The following is a 19748-nucleotide window of genomic DNA, read 5'->3' on the forward strand; positions in this document are numbered from 1 at the left end:
CCCATGGCTACACAGCAGCTTATTTATATAGTAGCTTTTCTGAAGCAAAAACACCAGTTTTTTGCAGAGCAACAGCACATTATTTTAATTACTTTAAAACTCTTTAATTTTTTGATGTTACTGAATTTTAAGTATTAACTGCTTATACAAACCTCAGGTCAGCTCCTTACAACATTTTGTTGACACTAGAAGGGGAAGTTCAAAGGAAGCCATACTTAGTTATGTAAGTTTTTTTTTTTTGTTTGTTTTTTTAATAAAAAAAAAAAAAATTACAAGTTAGTTGTAATAAAGGTGTTTCCCCTGCTGGGTCTTGATGGATAGACATTAGATCTTAGATGGATAGGCCTATTTTGATGACCCTCTGGTTGTATTTAGCCCCATTTTAGAAGCAAGCCAAGAAGATACACGCACATCAGTCTCCTCTGTGTCCTCAATCTCGAGCACAACCAGCATGTTCACTTCCAGGCCAATTCCAGAGAAGCTCGAGCTGGCTACTCAGATTACAGGGGTGTATGAGTCTGAGCCAACCACAGGTAGGTCTTTTCCAGCATTCATAATCTGCCTTTATAAGACTTCTATTTCCAGTAAACCTTCCTTAGAATATATGCCTACATCTGTAATGTTTGCATATGATTGCAGTCTATCAATTATACTGATTAAAAGCAACTCATCACCAGATTACTTCCTCTGCCTTCCTCTTAGAAAGCAGCTTCTCATAGCCATGTCAACGACAAACATAATAATATAAGTTGAACAAAGGAAATGCTTCCATCCTAAGTGCTGAGTATCCCACGGTGTTTGTATAAACACAGAATGACTGGTGGTCTATAAGGCCATAGCTGGATCTACAACCAGATGTATTGGATGCACCTCATTATGAGCCAACATCTTACTGTTTGCAATCCAGCACAAGGGTAACTTGTCCCTGTATGACCTTCTGTTGTAAATAAGTTTGGACAGTGGTCCCTGACATTGTTTTCTATCTTTCCAGAAGAGCTTCCACAAGCAGAAGAACTTGCAGAACTGCATAGGCAGTTGCTGGAATCTCTGCCAGAGCTGCTGGTCTCTCCAGAGATCCAACATGAGGTTGGAACGATGCCTGATATGAAAGAACAAGGAGAGGTGGTGCTGGGTAAGAAAGCCTCATACATAATTATTGTGTTTATTGCTAGAGCTGTGCAGTTGTATTATCCTGACAATGCAGGCACTTAAAATGGGCCTACACTCACATTGTGACTAGTTAGTCAAAAATTAGCAATATGGGACAGATTTTGTCCATCATACAGCAGTACAGATTTGACACCATTTATTAACACTGAGCAAATTTGGACCTGGGTAGTAACATGTGGCAACCAATCACATATATACTTTCATTGATATATTTGCAGTTGGCTGAAAAAAAAGCTAATCACTGAATGGTTGCCATCCAGGAGCAAAATTGCCCATTGTTGATAAATGAACATCGGTCACCATTTCTTTCTTACATTTCACATAAATCTCAACCGAAAAAAAATACAGCACTCAGCAGGATTTAAAATAATGTGACTGTAATGTTGTGATCTTAAAATTGGTGGTGGTTCTTACTATTAACCTCCTGTCAAATGTTTCATAGACTGGCACCTCCCTGAATTGTAGCATTTCTTGGGATAAGTGTCTCCTGACCAAGGCTTTGGTTTCAGTTACTGGGCTTTGCTCCCCCCACCATTAGCGGGAAAAGTGTGGGGGTACTGTGACCACATGAAAGTTTGGTCATTCTTCCTGCAGAATATAGTCTCTTTTAATTCTCCGCTTCTGAACACCCTTATTACCCTTACAGGTTGTGAAACTTACGGTCTAAAAAATGAAGTCATCCTTCATCCTAACAGCAAGTTGTTTATGGGTGCCCCTGTGGATTGGGATATGGGAGACATGAAGGCATTTGCTCTAAAGGTAGGTAACACCTTCCCAATGGCCGCATCCAATACTCAGCCCTGGAAAACAGCTACATTAAAAAAGTAGTGGCACCAAAAATGTTGGCAGGACCGTCAGGCTTCAAGTAACAACCACTTGCAAAAGCAGATTATTAGCACAAAAACATGACCTGTAGGTAATTTAAATGTACATTAATATTTTAAAGAGTAGTTATTTAGTGTCAGTATCACTTTAAAAGAAGTTGTAAGCTTACTAGATGCACTGATTCTTAAATCTTCTAAAGAATTTGGCTGAATCCCAAACCAGAAGTCTGCATATGCATGATTTTAAGGATTTGATTCAGTCAGGTACTTGGATTTGTGCAAATCCTGCTAAAAAAAAAAAAAGGCCAAACCCTGGATTCAATGAGTCCCTAAAGCTTACTAAATGCAAAATGTGTGGGTTATAGTTTGACAAGTGCCAATTTTTTTTGCTCCTACCTTAAGGGTGAAGACACATGGGACTACTAGTAGCAGCTACTTGTCGTGGCTACTAAAATAGACAATGCTGATTAATTACTGATAACTGTCTTTTATCTGTGTTTTAGCAGAGGCAATTCTCAGTATTGTCTATGGCAGGGTATTTTCTGGCATTTGGTAGCCATGAAAATGTAGCTGCTACTAGTAGCTCTGTGTGTCTTCATCCTAAGTGTGAAGACACAGTGAGCTACTAGTAGCAGCTACTTGTCATGGCTACTAAAGTAGACAATGATGATCATTTACTGATAATTGTCTCTACATGTGTTTTAGCAGAGGCAATTCTTAATATTGTCTATGACAGGGTATTTTCTGGTGTTAGTTGCCGTGACAAGTAGCTGCTACTAAGTAGCTCTGTGTGTCTTCTCCTTAATTGCATGAATAGATTTTTCTGCGACTTTTTTTTTTCCCCCGTGTGCCAGAGCCCTTAACAATATGCACTCTCTAGGTGGATTATCAGCCACTTCCATGGGATTTCTATGTTACAATGCAGCTGAAGGAGCGCCTTGGAGATCTATTTGAAACATTTTTCATTGAACAAACTAACTGCTTCCTCTACCAGAATGGGTGCATCAGTCTCTACAAGGATATCAACCGTTTCAGTATTCAAGTGAGCATGCATGAAATAATTAAATGGAGACCAATTCTTTTTAAACCTTTAAAACCACGGGACTGTATTAATGGCACAGAATGAGCAAAGATGCTACACGGCTTCAAGTTTCTAAACTCTGTAGTCACTATTTAGTGGGTTGGTGGGGGGCTGTTTGGGCCCCTGTGTACTGGAGATGCCAGCCTATTTTGAAGCCAATCCACCATTACCTGTGCCTAGAAGATGAACCAGCTGGTCTGCAAGCTATCCATAATTTAGTTGTGTTCAGTATAATTTAAAGGGGAAAATGTTCTTTCTTTATAAGCAAGCTCATATTTAATAAAGCAACATGCCATAGGTTGCTCTGTACATCTGTAGAAACATACCAGCTTTTTTATGATATTAATGAGCTGGCACAGACTCATTTCCTGAGGAAACCTTACCCAAAAATGGACCCTTATATAATGCATATTGATCAAGTGCTCTCAGAAGCCCTACTGGATAACCTACAGGTATATCATCTGTCCCGGAAAGTGTATTTAAAAAGTGCAGACTAAATGAACATTGTGTGCTTTTATATTTAAGTATGGGATCTGTTATCCAGAAACCTGTGATCCAGAAAGCTCCGAATTATGGAATGGTCATTTTCCATAGACTCGATTTTAATCAAATGATTTAATTTTTTAAAAATGATTACCTTTTTCTCTGTAATAATAGAAAAGTGCCTTGTACTAAGAGATAATTAATTCTTATTGGGTTTCAGTAATGCGTAAATAATTTTTTTAATAGACTTAAACAATGGAGACCCAAGTTATGGTAAGATCCCTAATTCAAAAAAACAAAAAAAACGCGGTCCCAAGCACTCTGGATAACAGGTCCTATACCTGTAGTGCTTTTTTGATATAGTGTAGTGTCTCACACAAATGGTCCTTTTAATCAAGAGCTGGTCTTTAGACTTTTAACCTAAGCAAAAGTTTTAATGTGAGTTCCCTGTTTCCAGGAGATCCTTTTGGATTCTGAAGAACATATCAAAGAAGTAATTGTGTTGGTAACATACAACTTGTTGAGCCTGGTGGAAAAGCTTCACTCAGTGGAAATTGTTCATGGAGATCTGAGGCCAGAGACTCTACTTCTGGATGACAAGTCAGTTTCCTGGTTTGTTTTAATATCATAACCAAGAGCCGTGAAATGCTGTACAATATATTCTTATAGATGATACTTGGTGATGTCATCAGTTATAATCTTTGCTTAGTGATGTAATAGGTGTTAGATGACACCTGGTATTGTAAAATATAAGTCTCAGAGGTTAAGTGCTTTTATATGGGTCATAGAACTCCAAAGTGACTTCTAATATCCTCATATATTAGTGAGAAGGATACAGATGTTTCGGGAACCTCTCGTTCCCTTATTCAATGTAGCATTGGGAGGGAATGCTGCATTGAAAAAGGGAACGAGAGGTTCCCGAAACGTCTATTTCCTTCTCCCTGATTACTCCAATAAACCTGCATGGAGGCAGTTTTTTGCACCTACTGAATCGTGAGTGACTTCCTTTTTTGTATTTTGCACTTAACATGCCTGTAGCCGGAAGCCACGGCTTTTAGGAATACGCACTCCAAGTTAACTTTACTATCGACTTTATTTTGGATAGCACAACCTATTTTTTCTTTTTGCATCCTCATGTATTACAGGGGGTGCATTATAAATACACAAGTTGTGACTGAAATTACATCACTAAACAGTGATTTATAACATCATCAAGCACCATTTATAAGAATATAATTACAGGATATTCATGGTTCTTGTGTATTATAAAAAATACTGTACCCCCTGTTGTAAAATGAGAAGATGTTAGAATTCAACTTTGAGTTCCAAGACCCGTTTAACACTTTGTAGAAGTGTCTTTTAGTGTCTATTTTAGATTCAGCAGAATGTGTTCTTTCCAAAAATGTGATCCAAATAAAAAAATTGTGCTGTCTGAAAATTCCAAAGGGAGCCATGTTAGGAAAAAATATGAAAAAAACAAAATAAGTAATATAGTGTTGCATACTTAGATAATTTACACACCCGTGTGTCACACTTTTGAAGTGTATTCACACCAAGAGGACTCAATTTAGATGTGCCACACAGGAGGTAGGTAAGCATTCAAGGCAGGACCCACTCTGACAGTCTGCGCTTAGGTATCACAATACTCACAGACTGGACAGAGGGAAGCAGCTTATCACAATCCTTCATATGGATTGGCAGAGATCCAGCAATTCACCTTCACGGACAACAAACATTGGCATGTGCAAGTGTTGTCAAATAAAACCTTTATTAAGTACATATTGTACTTACAAACAGATCTTTAAAAATGTACATCTCTTTAAACAAACGTTAGGCGTCTCTGCATAGATGTATCCTTGCTAACGCATTTCACCTAGTCAGCTTCTTCTAGAGCCTCTATTTTTTTTTTGTCCCAAATGACTCCCTTTGGAGTTTTCTATTGGCACAATTTTTGGACTTGGATCACATTTGACTGTTGGAGAGAGCTAGACGTGTTTATTGGAGCTGGGACTAACACGGATTTGGGACTATTGTTTTGTACTTTGCAAAAATGTAAGGTTTTCTGGGGTATGTATATATTTTACTGCATAAAAACAATAAATGTGTTGATTTTGCTGTAGCTAGAGTGACTGCCATGAACCATGGGGTTTTCCAATCAGTTGGATTATTGCAAATAAAATAAAATGTCCTAATATATTATATGAAAGCTAGCAAATTTTAGATGCTAGTATTTAGAGTTCTATATCTTGTTACAGAGGTAGAATTAGACAAAATCTCACATTTAGAAAGCTCAGGTTGTCTTAAAAAAAGTACACTGTATTATTTTATTAGGTAAACCAAAAGTACCCCCCAGGAATTGCCCTTAGAGGAACAGTAACACTCAAAAAATTAAAATGTATCAAATTAATTAAACTATAATGTACTGCTGTACTGGTAAAAGTTGTGTGTTTGCTTTAGAAAGACCACTATAGTTGATATAACTATAGTTCTGCCATTCAGTGGGAGAAAAGACATGCTATACGGAGCAGATATCATAGAAACTCTGTAGAATCCAATGATGTTGCTGCTATGTAACCTGTCTTTTCTCCTTTTTCCAGTTTGAATGACGCAAACACACCAGTTTTACCATTGCAGGGCAACTGTACATTAGTTTAAAACACTTTAATTTTTTGATGTTACTGTTTCTTTAAAATAAAAGCGCAGAAAAAAATGGCAAAAAAGTCACCGAGTGCAAATGAAATGTAAAATTCTGCCAGTACTTAAAGGGGTTAAAACAATGCAGGATGTGTCCATGTTTCATTATATGGTCATTCGACTCCTGTGATTTTCCTAGCTTTATATTTAACACTAAGGGGTACATTTTCCCTATATAAACTCAGCCCATAAACCAAGCCATCCGTATAGCTGTACCTTATGCAGATGAAAAATAAATGACAACTTTTCCATCATTTAAATTTGTAGGATTTTTGATTTGTCGTCATCTCTGGAACTGAAGGGTTTATTTAAGCTGGTAGATTTTTCCCATAGCGTGGATCTGAAATTATACCCCATAATGAGCTCATTACGTGGCTTCCCCATTGCTCAAACTGAAAGTGGTCAACAATTTCTCAGTCCTCAGTCCTCCCCTTATCAGGTAAGTGCTCTTAATCTTACACTTTGTTTTAAAGGGATTCACCTTCAGACAAATAAAATAGCATTTCCTCTGCCTACTGATTTAAATAAAGAAAGGCTCTCTCATTTTTATTTGCTAAATTATGCAGAACCATATTATAGACCAAGGAGGGGGAGATGGCAGAATTTCTCTCTTTTCTACAGTAGCAGACTGGGCTTTTCGGATCAGCTAGCACTCTAATACAAATGTATTTTAATTGCCACATATCTGAATTTGTATTAGGGCTATTTAATCTTTTTTACCGCCTTACCCACATTTTCCTAGTTAAATCAATTACATGCCTAACTAGCAAGGTTGTAATACCCAGAACATTTCACATCATTTGTCTAGTCTGTCCCGTGAGACTAGAATCAGTGCCAGAAAGCAAGACCAGAAACAAATAGCCATGTAATGTAACAATAAGTGTTATTCTTTGGTCTTGTTCCAGCATTACGTTTACATGCACAAGTAATCATTATATTTGGTCGGGATGTCTTTCATTATTGAATAAAGCATGTTTAACATTCTTGTATTTTTAATACTGGTTTGTATGGGTTTGGCCTAGGGCAGTTTTGCTTAGCCCCAATATTTGCAAATAACAAGTTAAAGGGATACTGTCATGATTTTTATGGGATACTTTTTATTTCTAAATTACACTGTTTACATAGCAAATAATTCACTCTGCCATTTAAAAATGTATTCCTGTACCAGCAAATGTATTTTTTTTAGTTGTAATATTGGTGTGTAGGCGCCATCTCAGTGCATTGTGCCTGAGTCTGAGCTTTCAGAAGGAGCCAGCGCTACACATTAGAACTGCTTTCAGGTAACTTATTGTTTCTCCTACTCCCATGTAACTGGAGGAGTCCCAAGCCGGACTTGGATTTCTTACTATTGAATGCTATTCTGATACCTACTGGGAGCTGCTATCTTGCTCCCTTCCCATTGTTCTGCTGATCGGCTGCTGGGGGAGGGAATATCACTCCAACTTGCAGTGCAGCAGTAAAGTGTGACTGAAGTTTATCAGAGCACAGTTCACATGACTGTGGCACCCTGGGAAATGAAGAATATGGCTAGCCCAATGTGATATTTCAAAATTAAATATAAAAAATTTGTTTGTGCTTTTGAAAAACAGATTACAATGCAGGATTTTGCTGGAGAAGCTCTATTAAGTGATGGGTATTGCTAAAAAAAAACATGTTTTCCCGTGACAGTATTCCTTAAAAAAACCCTGAAATCTGTTCAGGAGAGGCTTGGAAAAACAAAATTAATTTTCAAATATAAGCTTTAGTAAGAAATTAAAATCAAGAGGATTAACTGGTATTCTAACGAAACTTAATTCTTGGTCATTCAATTCCTGGCCTTCTAAAGAACGATGATCCCTAAAACAAATGGCATTTTATAAACTCAACTTACTGCGCCAGTTTCAAAATCTCTAACAGTAATGATTCAGGCCTTTCAAGTTGTAGGGATCACCATTTTGGATTTTGTTAGAAGTGTCAGTGACTCTGCACGTGCTCAGTGCACTCTGGGCAGCTCTTGAAAAATTAAGCATAAGGGTTGTTGGAAATCACCAAACAGAAAATAAGATTTGTCATAAAAGCTGGTGCTACGGGTCTGATTATTAAATTCTGATGCTGAGCTGCCATGTAATATGAATCTGAATGAATTACTACATTAGTCTTTTATTGTGACATCTCTATTCTATATATGAATTATATTGTCAGTCAGCCCTGAGCTCAGGTAAGTGACAGCAGTTTAGAGCATTTGCAGTAAATCAGCAGAAAGAAAGGTGGGGGAGCTACTGGGGCTTCATCAGTGGAAAAGATCCTCATTGATAAAGGGCTGGGGGCTCCTTGCCTGGCACAGAGTTTTAAAAAATTAATGAGCAGCATTTTTAACCTACTTTTTTTAAGCTTTAGTTATCCTTTAACCATTTCCTGTGGAACCTGTGAGACTGGCTCATTATGTTTGTTTTTGCTGCCTCCAGGTGGACCTTCTTGGCATTGCAGACCTGGTTCACCTAATGATTTTCAGGAAACCATTGCAGCTGCACCAGGAAAATTCTGTTTGGATGATTTGTAAAGAGGTTCCTAGGTAAGTAATGAGACAGAACTAGCTCTGCCCTAGTATACTGTAAGTAGGTACACATGTATACTGCCCAGTACTAAACTTTTGAACCAAGAATTCTTCTGCGGTCACAGCCACTGCAGGTATGTAAAGCTTGCTGTACCTTTTGCCAGGGAGTTGGGATATAAAAGTGGCAGTGACCGCTTTAGTTTTGTGATCAGATAATGACTATTAATCACAAAATCACTGAGCAGAGATGGATTAATGCACAGGCAAACATAGGCTATAGCCTAGGGGCCCTAAGTACTCAGGGGCCTATGGGGCGGTTTCAATCTCAGTTTTTTTTTTTTTTTTAACTTTAAAAAATGATTTTACTTTGCTGCTGCAGCTTCTTCTGGGCCTGGTTGGGAGCCAATCTTGCAAGTGGTCCTAGAGCAGATCATTATGGTAGGAGAGGTAAGCAGGCAGGCATGTAAGGGCCATGCATAAATAATAAAGGGTGTATGAGTTAAAAGAACCATTTAAAAATAAATAAAAAGTGGCATAGAGCAGTGAGGGAGAGAAGTTTAGTAGCGCAGTGAAGATTGTTATTGTATTCACATACCTGTACTTGAAAGGAAGTCGCAGCACTGTGATAAGAAAGCTATGAACTCTGACCCTGTATAATCTGTATATTGCTGTAAAAAACACTCTGCTTATTCATTCCCAATAACATGCATTTGTGGTGGTGTAAACCTCCGTTCCTAAACATGGCAGATATGCAGCATGAGCATCTAATGCAACTATAATTATGGGTTTTTTAAAAGTGAAAATATACTCCTTTTGTTAGCATTTATTTTTCATAGGATCTCTATATATGTCCCAGCTATATTATGTAAACGATTACCTGCAAAACTATACATCTTAATGACGCATAAGGTTTTATATAAGTAGAGCTGAAGTTGGACACTAGTGGTGACATTACAATTACTGTGTTGAAAAATACCGGCTGCTTCTTCTATTTTGCAAAGTGCCCTAATTGTTTGTTGTACAGCTATCTCGATATTTAATGTTTTATTAGTCACTTTCATCAGTCAACTCTCATTTGCTGTTCCACCTAGAGTAATGATAGGACCAGTTTGCTGTACCTGTAGGAAACAGCATAGCAGCATGACTTGACTGTGCTCTGTAGTTCTAATAAATATTAGGTTGATTAACCACATTAATAAAGTGCTTCATATAGTAAAAATTTTTACAAATGCACTTTGGTTCAGATGGATTTAAACGGTTCCCCTTTTATATTTTTCCAGCAAGAAGTTTAGAATCAGTTGCCCTCTCTCCATTCATTTGCTGGATCTGTAACATCAGAAAGTGAGGAGAAAGAAACAAAACATTCATAATGCAGGGTTTTACAAGTTTGTTCTTCTTTTCTAGACTGCGTGGTGGAAATCTCTGGAACAAATTCTTTACAAAGATCCTAAATGCAGAAGGCCCAAGCACACGTGTTCTGGGGGAGCTAAAGGGAGAAATGATGGGACAATTTGACAGCTGCTTTCAAGACAAACTTTGCAACTATTTCATCCAGCTGGAGATGAGACTGAACCCGTTATGAGACGCCCAATTGCTCGTGCTAAGACTTAAACACAGGACAATTGGCCTGAACTGTGCGCCATGCTGTTACCTTTCTCCAGTGCTCAGTGTAAATATGTGCATTACATAGAAATATTCTGTCTTGTAATGTCTGAGGCTTACATGCATCCTTCATACCTCTGTTCCCAATGTTGTTACACAAGTTTCTGTGTTTTTATACAAGTACTTTTTTCTTACATTTTCTTGTCTCTGTGCATAGACTTCTGTGTATAGCACTTTTCTTACTGGCATGTTATCTGTGTATAAAACTGTAGATACTATTAAAACTCACATTAATAACCTCATTTTGTATTAATGTGTAATTAATATTCATCTCCTGTATTGTGTGTGTAACACGTTTCGGTCTTCCTTCAAAGGTCTTTTTGACGAGGGTCTTATGACCTTACTTTTAAGGCATTCTATAAATGTGTGACATAATATAAATGTGTGTGTATATACTGTATTATATAGATACACACACAACAAAGCTCAACAGGCTCAGTTAAAGTTAATAAACTAAAAATTCCAACATTTGGATCACATGATTGTGGTCTTCTTCAGTTAAGATATATGTATATATATCTTAAATTCCATGACCTGTATAAGGCCTTTGGCCTAATGCCTTGACATTGTGCCTTTATATGGTCGCTGAACTCCTCAGTGACTTTTACTGTTGTCTCAATGCTTTTGTATAGGTGATGGGACTCCAAGGTAATCTTATTTTTGAACAACAGGAGGGTTACATTATGTTCTGTATTGTATGCAGCTGCTATAAGTGTTTAAAACAAGAAAATAATTTCTATAGGTAATATGTATATATAAAATAGATAGTGGAAAAGATCAGCACTCCAATATTGTTCAATCCATTGTTATATATATTTGATAAAAGTGTCTGCACTCTATCACTGTTTTTTTGTGTATACAGTGGAGGAAATAATTATTTGACCCCTCACTGATTTTGTAAGTTTGTCCAATGACAAAGAAATGAAAAGTCTCAGAACAGTATCATTTCAATGGTAGGTTTATTTTAACAGTGGCAGATAGCACATCAAAAGGAAAATCGAAAAAATAACTTTAAATAAAAGATAGCAACTGATTTGCATTTCATTGAGTGAAATAAGTTTTTGAACCCTCTAACAAAAAAAGACTTAATACTTAGTGGAAAAACCCTTGTTTGCAAGCACAGAGGTCAAACGTTTCTTGTAATTGATGACCAAGTTTGCGCACATTTTAGGAGGAATGTTGGTCCACTCCTCTTTGCAGATCATCTCTAAATCCCTAAGGTTTCGAGGCTGTCTCTGTGCAACTCTGAGCTTGAGCTCCCTCCATAGGTTTTCTATTGGATTAAGGTCCGGAGACTGACTAGGCCACTCCATGACCTTAATGTGCTTCTTCTTGAGCCACTCCTTTGTTGCCTTTGCTGTATGTTTTGGGTCATTGTCGTGCTGGAACACCCATCCACGACCCATTTTCAGTTTCCTGGCAGAGGGAAGGAGGTTGTCGTTCAGGATTTCACGATACATGGCTCCGTCCATTTTCCCGTTAATGCGAATAAGTTGTCCTGTGCCCTTAGCAGAAAAACACCCCCAAAGCAAAATGTTTCCACCCCCATGCTTGACGGTGGGGACAGTGTTTTGGGGGTCATAGGCAGCATTTTTCTTCCTCCAAACACAGCGAGTTGAGTTAATGCCAAAGAGCTCTATTTTGGTCTCATCAGACCACAGCACCTTCTCCCAGTCACTCACAGAATCATTCAGGTGTTCATTGGCAAACTTCACTAGGCCTGCACATGTGCCTTCTTGAGCAGGGGGACCTTGCGAGCCCTGCAGGATTTTAATCCATTGCGGTGTAATGTGTTTCCAATGGTTTTCTTGGTGACTGTGGTCCCTGCTAATTTGAGGTCATTAACTAACTCCTCCCGTGTAGTTCTAGGATGCTTTTTCACCTTTCTCAGAATCATTGACACCCCACGAGGTGAGATCTTGCGTGGAGCCCCAGAGCGAGGTCGATTGATGGTCATTTTGTGCTCCTTCCATTTTCGAACAATCGCACCAACAGTTGTCACCTTCTCTCCCAGCTTCTTGCTAATGGTTTTGTAGCCCATTCCAGCCTTGTGCAGGTCTACAATTTTGTCTCTGACATCCATGGACAGCTCTTTGGTCTTTCCCATGTTGGAGAGTTTGGAGTCTGCTTGATTGATTGATTCTGTGGACAGGTGTCTTTTATACAGGTGACTAGTTAAGACAGGTGTCCTTAATGAGGTTGACTAATTGAGTAGAAGTGTCTAACCACTCTGTGGGAGCCAGAACTCTTAATGGTTGGTAGGGGTTCAAAAACTTATTTCACTCAATGAAATGCAAATCAGTTGCTATCTTTTATTTAAAGTTATTTTTTCGATTTTCCTTTTGATGTGCTATCTGCCACTGTTAAAATAAACCTACCATTGAAATGATACTGTTCTGAGACTTTTCATTTCTTTGTCATTGGACAAACTTACAAAATCAGTGAGGGGTCAAATAATTATTTCCTCCACTGTATGTGTGTGTATATACAAGCAAACACTGCAACATGCTGGAAGAAGGCTGAAACAAGGTAAATCTGTGAAGATCAACCCTTTGCTCATGTAATTGCTACTTATAGAGGCCCCAGCAGCAGGCAGAAAAGCATGGGAAGCAGCAGTCGCCACACTTGGGAGTAATGCAGTCTTCTCAGGGAAAGCCTTGATTGGAACTATTAGATCACTAGGGCATTGCGTGGAAGGTGACATTTCATTTATATAACTTCATGCACATTTGTCAAAAGTTTTGCTGCCTCTGCAGTTTCTATCTCTACAAATGCCCCGCCCTAGAGTCTATCCAGGCATACTTCTGGATTGGTTCATATATTGTGTGTGTGATGCTCCCGACTTGAAGGATGAAAACCATTTCCAGGCTGCTGCTGCTGATAAGCATTATTTAATGCTCAGATGCTGAGCCAACACGTACAATATGTAAATGTTTCAATAGCAATGTGATTGAGAGATCTTTTAAACCAACTAAGTTTGCAAGTTATCATGTGATCTCCTGCATAATTGCAAATGCAATCGCAATTTGATGCTGTTATTTATAAAATTAAAACCCCCACCAGGGGGGTGCTTAGGGGTCTCATTATTTATATAAAAACAGGAAGTCCAGCCTGAAGTATGGCTTTCCCTGGTGCCACGTGTCAATAAAAGAACATAAGCCCTGCTTTGTAGACAATACTGGTTAAATCTATGCATTTTGAGTATGACCAAAGTCAATAGAGCTGAAGCACCTGTTTCTCCCACTGCTGGCTGTGCGGCTGATACTGTTTGTAGCCGCAGTGAGAAACAAGTGCTCCCACTCTGTGACTGAGCAGTGTCTGGGCAGAAGTTCAAACTGAATACTTCTATGGTGATAGAGAAGAACAGTATGCTCCTAATGTGGAAAGAGTGCATTTCTGTTCAAAGTAAAATGTGAGACAGCTGGAGAGGGAAGAGAGAATGGGCACCGGGGAATGTAAGACAGCTAATTAATGAAGATAGAAAGCCACTTCCGATATTGTTTTAGGGGACAAGACTGGTTTGAGGATTAGTCTCGTCCCCTTTTCACAATATTTCCATGAGACTTTATTCTTAGGAGAGGGGTACAGAGAAAGAGAAAAGCAAGAAAGACTAGTAAATACAGAGGGAGAGAAAATGGCAACTAAAGGGCAAAAAGGAGCCATGGAAAATGGGTAGATGAGAAACAATTAGAAGGGGCAGAAGGAGAGGGGGAGAAAATGGCTCATGGGAAAGGGAATAACTAGCAGATAGTTCGGAGGAAGAAGGAGGGAATATCTCATGAGAAAAGAGAACAGAATAAGAATGGCTCCAATGGTGGGGCAATGGTGGAGTAGAGTGCCTAGCCCTAGCCTGACTCCTGCTTCCTATTCCTAAACAATAACCCCCCCCAAGTGCAAAAGACTGCTCCCAGTAAGGAGTAATGCATTGTTATAATAACTTATCAGAATGCAAAGTCACTAACTTTTGCCTTATATAAATCTTTTCACTGTGTCTGAATTGTATACTAGTGCTACAAGTGAAGGAAAAGACGGCCTTTAAAAATCCATATTCACATGAGAAAGGATAGTGTTCTCGAATATCTTAGCAAAGAAGAAACATTACAGTTTTATTATTGTTACTTTTACTTATCTTTCTATTTATTCCCTCCCCTATTCATAATTCAGTCTCTCAATCAAACCCCAGCAACCAGCAGCTCAAATTCCAAACTAGAGAACTACTGAACAAAAAGCTAAATAACTAAAAAATCATAAAAATGAAGACCAATTGCAAATTGTCTTAGAATAGCACTCTCTACATCATACTAAAAGTTAATTTAACGGCAAACAACCCCTTTAACTGCAGCTTCATTCTTGGTATACTTGCATTATTATGTATGGGTGGCGATGTGGTATAACTTACCTCACCAGTGACATTCTACATATTCTATTACACAGCATCCATGGGGAACATAAATACATAGAAAGCCTACATTTCTATAAATTATAATGAACACAGGATGCCTATTATGGATAATGTCCTAGGTCTATTGTGTTAAGTGTTAGATAGTAGATAATGCTCAACTAGGGGTAGGCAGATAGAAGGGGTATGTGCCTAGTGCCCCCAGCATTTCACTCTCAGCACATACCCATGTTAGCGGCCCTGATGTTCCGATATTTCTAAATAAAAATGTAATTCTAAAAAGTTATTATTTGATAGGGCAGAATTTCTGTAACATTCAGTTTTTCCTTCCATCAAGGACAATGTTTCCCCCCCTTCCAGCATTCCTTTATAGATAGGACACATTCTAGGGGAAGGCGGTACAAAACAAAATATTTGGGTTGGGACAGAGAATAGGGAAAAGGTTAGAAATTCTAATATTGTGCCAGTCAGCTAGGAACTCCCAGGCTGCCAGCATATCCCTAGCTGTGTATTGCAAGAGGTGATCACAAGTGGTAATTTTTTCCTCCACCAAACCTCTAATTGCACTTAGTTATGGGATGGCTAAGAGCTGGACTGCCCATGCTTTCTCTCATATCTAAAACAGTAAGTACATTCTATATATATCATCCAACCATGTTTTTTTTCTTAAACCAGTAAATGTATTTGTTTTAGCTTTAATATTGGTGTGTAAGCTGCCATGCCTATGAGACAGCTATTATTTCTCAATCATTGGGTTGTGGTTCAATTTCTCCTGCTTGGGTGCTATTCTTATATCTACCACTAGGTGGGGAGCATTTTTAGCAATGTAAACAATTTTTGAGCTATACAATGCAGAAACCATCTTCAGCCTACAGGTAAACTGATATTTAGGAGGGTAAGGTGGTCTGGGGTGCAAGGAACCATAGCCCCTCACTGTGTTTAATGTATTTTGGGACAAAATGCCTACTGTCTATCACTGTATTTAATGTATTTGAGATGTCACCCAATTTACTTCAGATTATGGAGCTGAATTCACATTACTTATGGCAATTGGGCTCAGCTGCCGGAAAATGCAGAAAAAGCATTTTCACTCAATAAAACTAGATTGCAGCACATAATATGATTTACATGCAGGGATTCAAATTGAAATTAAGAAGAAGGTATAATGAGAGGGAAGATTTGTTACCAAGATTAGTGCCAATTTATCGTTGGCAACAAATCTGGTCTGTCCTCACCCTTGAGGTTCATAGCACATTGGAGATTAATCACATATGGGAGATCTGCACTCCAGCAAATAAAGATTCTTTGGTGCCAGTGTGGAAAAGTTTATAAATTGCATAACTACCATAAAAATCAGGAGAAGGCATTTTCTGGAAATTTTCACTAGGTAATGCAAAATTTCCTATGGGCAACACATCTCTCTATGTACCATCACCCTAAATAAATGAGAGGCGGTATGGGCAGTTTTGCCCATTTCCCCACTACCTAAAATACAGGACAGTTTCTGAACCAGCAATGCTATTAGCCCAAAGCAGAGCAGTGGCAGCAGCATAGAAACATGGAGGTGCTATCAGTTTCAGCAGCCGAATCCATTAGCAGAGGTGTCAGGGAATCAAGGCTGGAACTAGGAGTAGGCAGAAGAGACACCTGCCTAGGGTGCAAAGATGGGGGGGCACCAGGCATGTACCTAGGTACCTCTCCTGCCTACCCCTAGTCTGCACTCCCTTGTCATTGCAATGACTCCCCCCCCCCCCCCCCCCGATGGCATTGCGCATTGCGGCTGCTGGGGGGAACTTTCAGTGCAGCAGTAAAGAGAGCAAAGGTAGCATGGTTGAGGGCACCTGGGAAATGAATTAGATGTCTTGCCCCATGTCAGATTTCAAACTTAAAGATGAATAAAAATTGTTTGCTCTTTTAAAAAATGGATTTCAGTCCAGAGTTCTGCTGCAGAAGTTCTATGAAATTATGCATTTTGTAAAAACCATGTTTTTTCATGACAGTATTTCTTTAAGGCTTTAATACTTAAAAAGAAGATTTACTTAACTTAATCCACTTGTATCCAGACAATATAGGAGCAAACCTCATTACTTAGTAACATAGTAAGTTAGGTTGAAAAAAGACGTACGTCCATCACGTTCAACCATAATGCCTATATATAACCTGCCTAACTACTAGTTGATCCAGAGGAAGGCAAAAAACCCCATCTGAAGCCTCTCTAATTTTCCGCAGAGGGGAAAAATTCCTTCCTGAGCCCAAGATGGCAATCGGACCAACTTGTACTAAGAGCTATCCCCCATACCCCTGTATTCCCTCACTTGTACTGAGAGATATCTCCCATACCCCTGTATTCCCTCACTTGTACTGAGAGCTATCTCCCCTACCCCTGTATTCCCTCACTTGTACTGAGAGCTATCTCCCCTACCCCTGTATTCCCTCACTTGTACTGAGAGCTATCTCCCATACCCCTGTATTCCCTCACTTGTACTGAGAGCTATCTCCCATACCCCTGTATTCCCTCACTTGTACTGAGAGCTATCTCCCATACCCCTGTATTCCCTCACTTGTACTGAGAGCTATCTCCCATACCCCTGTATTCCCTCACTTGTACTGAGAGCTATCTCCCATACCCCTGTATTCCCTCACTTGTACTGAGAGCTATCTCCCCTACCCCTGTATTCCCTCACTTGTACTGAGAGCTATCTCCCCTACCCCTGTATTCCCTCACTTGTACTGAGAGCTATCTCCCCTACCCCTGTATTCCCTCACTTGTACTGAGAGCTATCTCCCATAACCCTGTATTCCCTCACTTGTACTGAAAGCTATCTCCCATAACCCTGTATTCCCTCACTTGTACTGAGAGCTATCCCCCATACCCCTGTATTCCCTCACTTGTACTGAGAGCTATCTCCCATACCCCTGTATTCCCTCACTTGTACTGAGAGCTATCTCCCCTACCCCTGTATTCCCTCACTTGTACTGAGAGCTATCTCCCCTACCCCTGTATTCCCTCACTTGTACTGAGAGCTATCTCCCCTACCCCTGTATTCCCTCACTTGTACTGAGAGCTATCTCCCCTACCCCTGTATTCCCTCACTTGTACTGAGAGCTATCTCCCCTACCCCTGTATTCCCTCACTTGTACTGAGAGCTATCTCCCATACCCCTGTATTCCCTCACTTGTACTGAGAGCTATCTCCCATACCCCTGTATTCCCTCACTTGTACTGAGAGCTATCTCCCATACCCCTGTATTCCCTCACTTGTACTGAGAGCTATCTCCCATACCCCTGTATTCCCTCACTTGTACTGAGAGCTATCTCCCATACCCCTGTATTCCCTCACTTGTACTGAGAGCTATCTCCCCTACCCCTGTATTCCCTCACTTGTACTGAGAGCTATCTCCCATACCCCTGTATTCCCTCACTTGTACTGAGAGCTATCTCCCATACCCCTGTATTCCCTCACTTGTACTGAGAGCTATCTCCCCTACCCCTGTATTCCCTCACTTGTACTGAGAGCTATCTCCCCTACCCCTGTATTCCCTCACTTGTACTAAGAGCTATCTCCCATACCCCTGTATTCCCTCACTTGTACTAAGAGCTATCTCCCATAACCCTGTATTCCCTCACTTGTACTGAGAGCTATCTCCCCTACCCCTGTATTCCCTCACTTGTACTGAGAGCTATCTCCCATAACCCTGTATTCCCTCACTTGTACTGAAAGCTATCCCCCCTACCCCTGTATTCCCTCACTTGTACTGAGAGCTATCTCCCATACCCCTGTATTCCCTCACTTGTACTGAGAGCTATCTCCCATACCCCTGTATTCCCTCACTTGTACTGAGAGCTATCTCCCCTACCCCTGTATTCCCTCACTTGTACTGAGAGCTATCTCCCCTACCCCTGTATTCCCTCACTTGTACTGAGAGCTATCTCCCCTACCCCTGTATTCCCTCACTTGTACTGAGAGCTATCTCCCCTACCCCTGTATTCCCTCACTTGTACTGAGAGCTATCTCCCATACCCCTGTATTCCCTCACTTGTACTAAGAGCTATCTCCCATAACCCTGTATTCCCTCACTTGTACTGAGAGCTATCTCCCATACCCCTGTATTCCCTCACTTGTACTGAGAGCTATCTCCCATACCCCTGTATTCCCTCACTTGTACTGAGAGCTATCTCCCATAACCCTGTATTCCCTCACTTGTACTGAGAGCTATCTCCCATAACCCTGTATTCCCTCACTTGTACTGAGAGCTATCCCCCATACCCCTGTATTCCCTCACTTGTACTGAGAGCTATCTCCCATAACCCTGTATTCCCTCACTTGTACTGAGAGCTATCTCCCATAACCCTGTATTCCCTCACTTGTACTGAGAGCTATCTCCCATAACCCTGTATTCCCTCACTTGTACTGAGAGCTATCTCCCCTACCCCTGTATTCCCTCACTTGTACTGAGAGCTATCTCTCCTACCCCTGTATTCCCTCACTTGTACTGAGAGCTATCTCCCATACCCCTGTATTCCCTCACTTGTACTGAGAGCTATCTCCCATACCCCTGTATTCCCTCACTTGTACTGAGAGCTATCTCCCCTACCCCTGTATTCCCTCACTTGTACTGAGAGCTATCTCCCCTACCCCTGTATTCCCTCACTTGTACTAAGAGCTATCTCCCATACCCCTGTATTCCCTCACTTGCTAAGAATCTATCCAGCCCCTTCTTAAAGTTATATAATGTATCAGCCAGCACAACTGATTCGGGAGGGAATTCCACAACTTCACAGCTCTCACAGTAAAAAATCCTTTCCAAATATTTAAATGGAATCTCCCTTCTTCTAAACGGAGTGGGTGCCCTCGTGTCCGTTGGAAGGACCTACTGGTAATTAACGCATTAGAAAGGTTAT

At 39.9% G+C, this 19748-nt stretch overlaps 2 protein-coding genes across 2 annotated transcripts in view; both read left to right on the forward strand.

Moving 5' to 3' along the window:
- Nucleotides 1-10689, forward strand: part of bub1b (BUB1B, mitotic checkpoint serine/threonine kinase) — a 34451-nt gene extending 23762 nt beyond the window's left edge. Inside the window, exons 16-23 of the mRNA XM_031891202.1 lie at nucleotides 376-533; nucleotides 992-1132; nucleotides 1817-1929; nucleotides 2875-3036; nucleotides 4016-4158; nucleotides 6520-6691; nucleotides 8697-8803; nucleotides 10190-10689. Of these exons, the coding sequence (XP_031747062.1) occupies nucleotides 376-533; nucleotides 992-1132; nucleotides 1817-1929; nucleotides 2875-3036; nucleotides 4016-4158; nucleotides 6520-6691; nucleotides 8697-8803; nucleotides 10190-10367 (1174 nt within the window). The 3' untranslated portion in view covers nucleotides 10368-10689. The remainder of the gene's footprint in view (nucleotides 1-375; nucleotides 534-991; nucleotides 1133-1816; nucleotides 1930-2874; nucleotides 3037-4015; nucleotides 4159-6519; nucleotides 6692-8696; nucleotides 8804-10189) is intronic.
- Nucleotides 10690-15329: 4640 nt separating this feature from the next.
- The window catches only part of pak6 (p21 protein (Cdc42/Rac)-activated kinase 6), a 63545-nt gene continuing 59126 nt past the window's right edge, over nucleotides 15330-19748 (forward strand). Inside the window, exon 1 of the mRNA XM_018096887.2 lies at nucleotides 15330-15470. The gene's annotated coding sequence lies outside the window, so the exon portion shown is untranslated. The remainder of the gene's footprint in view (nucleotides 15471-19748) is intronic.

The sequence above is a fragment of the Xenopus tropicalis genome, chromosome 8 (assembly GCF_000004195.4).
Source record: "Xenopus tropicalis strain Nigerian chromosome 8, UCB_Xtro_10.0, whole genome shotgun sequence".
In the NCBI taxonomy this organism is placed as follows: Eukaryota; Metazoa; Chordata; class Amphibia; order Anura; family Pipidae; genus Xenopus; species Xenopus tropicalis.